The sequence below is a fragment of the Coptis chinensis genome, chromosome 2, assembly GCF_015680905.1.
Source record: "Coptis chinensis isolate HL-2020 chromosome 2, ASM1568090v1, whole genome shotgun sequence".
NCBI lineage: Eukaryota > Viridiplantae > Streptophyta > Magnoliopsida > Ranunculales > Ranunculaceae > Coptis > Coptis chinensis.
In genome coordinates, this window is record NC_141457.1 from 73,376,926 (window position 1) to 73,383,172 (window position 6,247).

Here is a 6,247-nt window from a genome sequence, read left to right on the forward strand (position 1 = left end):
GGTCACGTCGTTCGGAATATCCTTCCAAAAAAGAGTAGACTCCTAAACTTTCCTTCACGTTTTCTCCCTAGACTCGCCTTAAAAAGTCACACTCTCCTTCTATATTGAATAACACAAAGAAGAAGTCCATAACCACACACACCAACTACCCCCCATCCTCATTTCCCTCTTCTTCCTCCCTCACCAACTGCTCCCTATCTCATTCCTTTCATCGTATCCATCAATGGACAGACTAGTCACGGTAGATGTCCAAGAACTCCAAATCCACTTCAAAAGAAACAAACCTTGCACAGCAAGCATAAAACTAACAAATCTAATGCACACCATGTCAGTTGCAGTTTCTCTAACTACAACAAGCCCATCTCTCTTCACTTTCACTCAACCATACTCCCTACTCCCACCTCTTTCTTCTTCCCTTTTCTATGTCCAGTTATCTCAACCTTCTGAGCATCCCCCTCTTTGTCACCCCTCTACCTCACTTCTTGTCCGTACTTCCATGCTTCCAACTGGTAAAGCTCATCAAGAAGATCTCAAACGTTTGTTTACTAGACCTGGACCACATATATTTAAAGATGCTACTATTCCTATAACGTTTGTTGGTGTCCATGTTGTTGAGTTTCTTCTCTCTCCTAATTGTTCTAGACAATTTAAGACTCTTGAAATTAGTTTTCTTGTTTCTAAAGCTATTTATGGATGTACCCAGCTGGAAATTAGTAGTTTATTGAGGAGTGCTGTTGTTAGTGGATGTTCTAGTTTTGTTTCTGCTTTGATTGATGCAGGGGGTGATGTTAATGAGAGGGATTCCGATGGGCGGTCAATGTTATCGTTTGCGGTTAATTCAGCTAATATTGATGTTGTTAAGGTTTTAATTGATTCGGGTTGTCGTGTGGATGATTGGGGTGACTTGTTTTTGCATAATGCTGCGGAAATGAATAGAATTGATTTATTGGAGGTTTTGTGTGAAAATGGAGATTCCGTCAAGTTAGTTAATTCAGTTGATTCGGTTGGTAGGACGCCAATCCATGTATCGGCGGTTAATGGGAATGTCGGGGCGTTAAGGTTTTGTGCTGAGATGAATGGGGATCTTGATTGTGTTGATTATAATGGATCGACTCCACTTCATTATGCGGCGGCTGAAGGACATGTTGAGTGTGTGGAGTTTTTGTTGGAGTGTTGTTTGTATTCTAAATATGCAATTAATAAAGATGGGAAGACGCCTTATATGGTTGCTGTTGAGAATGGGAAGGAGGAATCACATTTACTTGATTTGCTTCACTTGGGGGATGTTTTACATAGAGCGGCGAGTCTGGATGATGTGAATGCGATAAAGAGTTGTATAGCTCAAGGGGCGAAGGTGAATGGGAGAGATCAAAATTGTTGGACTCCTCTTCACCGAGCTGCATTCAAAGGTCGGATTGAAAGTGTGAAGGCCTTGCTTAGTCATGGAGCTCAAGTTGATCTTGTTGATAATTTGGGGTATACACCACTGCATTGTGCAGTAGAAGCTGGGCACACAAAGGTGGCGTTGTATCTCATTGCTCATGGAGCAAAGGGGAATCTGAAGAGCATCCAAGGTTTGTCTACTTTGAACTTGGATCCTTTTAAGAACCATCCTGCTTTTGTTTCTCCATTATGTGGAAAGACAGAACAAGTGTAACACGAGTTAACGATGCTTTTTTTTAGTTTTTTGTATGTGTTGTTTACTGCTCGGGAATCTGTACATATATAGTTCACAAGTATCTATTTGCATGTAATGTGATGGTGTTTGTTTTGTGAAAGGGAGTTGAGAACTGATCTTGTTCCACTCCAAACATGACTGTACACCATGAAACTTTATGTTCACTCCCATTTGCTTAACAAGGAAATAGTTTTGAGCTCTCTATTCTGTTCTTCATTGTTACACTTTCTAGTTATTTTTAGTTTCTTACTTCGTTAGTAATCACCCATTTGTAAACTTTTCGGTTTTAATTACTAAGGTGATCGAACTGATTACAAGATCCTTTCAGTAGACTAAATCACTCCTGTGAACTAAATGTATATTGCTTGAAGCCATTTTACTTGTCATACCATTTGCTGCTACTGTAAGGCACTGCTATCTCAGCTGCATCGGATACAAGTCACAATAAGGAATTACCTTTCTTGCTGTCAACTCTTGCTACTAGTACATATATAACTGCTTCCTATGTAAAGACTGACCTTTGTAACTCTATTATACTTTCATTTCATTTACTTGGTACAGTAAAGATGGAGTAGATACCCCTTTGCAGTGGGAGTCCTATATTGGTTAGGAATGAGGTTGATTTCACGAAATATATCGTGGAAGACTTTTCCTTAAACACACTCTGATCACCATTTTTTGGAGAAAGAAGATATTTTTATTTAAGAATTCTGCTTATAAAAGATGTGTTTTGTTGAATCTGTGGGTTCCGCTGGCATTTCTGTTGCCTTTGAGCGACAAGAACTTCCTTAAAATCTAGTTGCACATTCCATTTTCTTTCTTTGTATAGAATTTCCTACATTCAATTAGTATCATGAGGTACTTGAAGAGCAACGTCTGGTTTCTATTTTGCTATGACCATAAAAGTGCCTTCAATCCTGCTTATTATAAGGGCGCATTGTTGTTTCCAGTACCATGTTTCCCACGTCATTATGCCAGGATTGTCTCTCAGACTCTCACCTCTCTTCTCTTATGAATTGAGAATTAGCTGATTTATCAGATAATAGATAAAAGAGAAACTATAAAAGTGCATAAAAACTGCAGCTAGTATTTAGTGGTATTCATCCTGCTTCAATACTCTGTAGTTTACTAATTTATGTCTTTTGCTTTCATATTGGTCACAGATTTCCTTTCCCTTTTCCTCTTTGAAAGTTTCTCTGAAACTCTTGGCCACTTTTCTATTTTATTGTTGGTTTCAGTTATTGTTGATGAAGACCAAGTTTTGCTTTCTGTTAAAATTAAGTCTTCTTGACTTAAAATTAAGTCTTCTTGACTTCAAAACACTTCAACTGGTTCAACCTATGCTTTCAATTGTTCTAGGACTTCTACGTAATTGTTTGAATTGCACTTGTTGAAGAATTCACCTTGTCACTACTTTTAAAATTTAGGTCTAGTATGAACATAGTATCCCTTTGACCATAAAAGTTTGCAGTTGAAGTTATTATTGTCTTCAAGTAGCTTGCCAGAACTGCTTCCAGTATAATTTGAAGAAAAAAGGAAAATAGGGAGATTCAGTTTTAGGAAGTGCAGTTGGCTATAATACTATATATGGACATTTGTCTTGAGACATGAAATCTGTTAACATCATCCATAATCCATATACTTCATCAGTAGTTCATCCCTGTTGCTAAAGAATTAGGTCGGTTCTTCAGATTAACGATACCTATGGTAGGTTATTCAAGCTACATTCTTCAGTTCTTAAATTTGTGTCTCAGAGGAATGCGTCACCCATGTATCTGTATGGTTGTAGGAGAACTGCTTTGAAAATGGGAGAATATTGGTAAATAATTATTTGTTGCCTTAACTTCCAGAAAATCGTGCTCGAAATGAAAACTGGAAGTAGGCCGGTAGACTTGGAGTTCTATCTTGTTTCTGACTACCTATGGACTTTTATGTTTAATGTTTAAAGTTGCAGTATATTCAAAATAATATAAACTCTGAAAGACCGAAACAACAAGGTAACGTACAGTGAAAGTTGAAGGGAGAATGAAACAAGTTTAGCTTTTGAAGTAAATATATCCAGCAGAATTAGTACACACGCTGTTTGTACAAGTCAATTGCCGTATGTCGTCTTGAAGAATTGTTCACACCCTACCCTACCATAGTATGTTCAAGTCTTACGCACAGATTCAGTTAAAAGATATAATTCAGTTAAAAGTACAGATTAAAGTATCTTACGCGCATTTTAGATTGGTTAACCATACAAAAGTAGACCTTATTAAAGACAAATTTCAATGAAATCATCATTTTTAAACACCAATTGATGATAAAGATTCTTTGTGAACGTCGCTCTCAGACTTTTGTTTCTGTATGATTAATTGTGAACTATATGCATCACTGGGACCTTTTTAAAATCAATTTAGATACTAATTTTTCTAAGGTTGATGTATCAACTTGCTTTAACAAAAGCTAATTAAACTTTACACATTAAGAAGTAAAATAAAAATATAGTTTCTGCTAAAGGTTTTCTTTTGTTCTGATGTCTTCTTGTCTGTACGCATGAAGCATGACTAGGTCCCTTGACAAGCTGTATACATCAGTTTTCTTTGTATAGTTTGTGGATGAAGAGTTTTCTTGCCTCTTCTATGTGTTCCTTCTCAATTTTCATGGATAAGTAAATTTATAATGATTTCTAATTCAAGGAATCAAGAAGCATATTGCAATTACTACACTTTATCAGGCTCATACAAATCATATACTGTACTCTTTCTACATGGTCAATAAGGTTGTCCATTATTTTGGCCTTTTGGCAGCCTAAGGAACAATCCATTTTGGTGAACATTCTCATTTCATTCGTATAAGCCCTTACAGATTCAGCCAGGAACATTGAAATGGCAACTGATTCACCTCAATACCGGTAATCGTGGATTACCAGCACATGGATAATGACCGACCGAAGTCACTATGGTTCTGTTCATAGCGCATTCTGAAAGTGGTGGTCATTCTCTTCTGCCTCTAACTTATCTGCTGTTGTAAGATTCAGTTTGGAAGATCTTTTTATGCACATAACTTATCTCCTGTCATTGGAAATTTGGAATACAATTTTTCCCTTTGTCATCGAACAAAGAAAGTAGTGGTGTGTTTTAGTGTTTATGAAACTGGCCTGGAGAGATGTTTAAGACCCACCTTGTGAGTAGTACACTGTACACCACAATGAGCTTTCCCAAACATAGAGACCAAGACAGGTGACGATACTAGTCTAATACAGTAATACTAGACAAAAAACTAACTAGTCTTTGTCTAATATGGCAAATATATTACAAATTTCACATTTGATTATTGCTTCTTTCTGCTTTAATCAGAAAGTACAAGCATTTCATACTTAAATACTGAGGGAGAGGGAGAGGTATCAAAAAGTTAAAAGTGGGAGTTGACCCAGGTGCCACAGTGATTATCACTCGTGTGCATCAGTGCATTGTTTTTAGGGTTAACTAGTATTACTCCCCTACTAGATGAGCTAATTGGGATTTCTCCCAACTAGATGGAGAAGTTAGAGTCTCCTCTCTAAGTACACACAAAAAAAATACGGTCAATCTAAGTTGACTTTTTTTTTTGTGTGTATTCAGGGGGTAGACCCTAATTTCTTCATCTAGTTAGGGTAAATCCTATTTGGCTCATCTAGTAGAGGAGTAATACTAAAAGATCCTTGTTTTTATTTGTGTGAAATGAGCACTCTTACTCAGATCGAGGCATCGAGCACAAGGCGTTAACATTTAATTTGTCCTATTTGCTGATTCCTTGATTCTGGAGATTTATGGGACGGAAGGACTTGTTCTTGTTTATTCGTTAGAAATCCAAGAATGACGATTTCATCACCAGTGAGTTTATGAATTTAATCAATCAAGTTCACCAAAAATAACTTTGCAAATATGGTGATGAGGAGTTGAGGACATTGGGAGTCCTCAATATATATCCATTATTTTTCAAGCACATGAACTTGCCGTTCACTTCTCAGAAGGTTGGCTCTTAACAATCTGCATAACTTCCTGAATATGGTTAAATCATCGAGTTTCCTTACACTTTGCTAAACAAATTTTAGATGGTGTTTCTAATTTATAATTATGAGCAATCTTTTTCAAATTCTCCAATCAATAATTCAGTTCCTCAGCATTTGCATAACAAATCCAAATCTGCCAATTACTGTACTCAAGTCTTTTACCTAGAAAAGTGACTTGGTCTAGTAGTAAGTTGTTCACTTTAGCCAAGCAATGGGGGACTCTGCTAAAGTGGTCTTGCACATTTCGGCAATGGTCGATGACCCATTGAGTTGTGCTGGGAGAAAGGGAGACTGCTCTAATAAAACAGCTGTTATATCATCATGCTTCAGGCTATGTTTCAGACTTTCAGCCATAATGGAGCTATTTGACAACTAATACTGGGAAATAAAAACTGGTAGTCCACCTCAAAGTTTTGAGGGATGAGTGTCCAGTTATTTGATTGTGGATTTCTAGAAGCCTAAGGGCCTGCTTGCTGGCAAATCAATATTTTCTCGTTTAATAGCCCATTTGCAGCTGTTTGTTGCTAAATACG

The 6,247-nt window shown here is 37.1% G+C and overlaps 1 protein-coding gene across 1 annotated transcript; it reads left to right on the forward strand.

Annotated features, from left to right (window-relative positions):
- Positions 1-1,880, forward strand: LOC147517716 (protein VAPYRIN-LIKE-like). Its single transcript, XM_086589839.1, has one exon. The coding sequence runs from the start codon at positions 224-226 to the stop codon at positions 1,655-1,657; it is 1,434 nt and encodes a 477-aa protein (XP_086445965.1). The 5' UTR covers positions 1-223; the 3' UTR covers positions 1,658-1,880.
- The last annotated feature ends 4,367 nt before the right edge of the window (positions 1,881-6,247 follow it).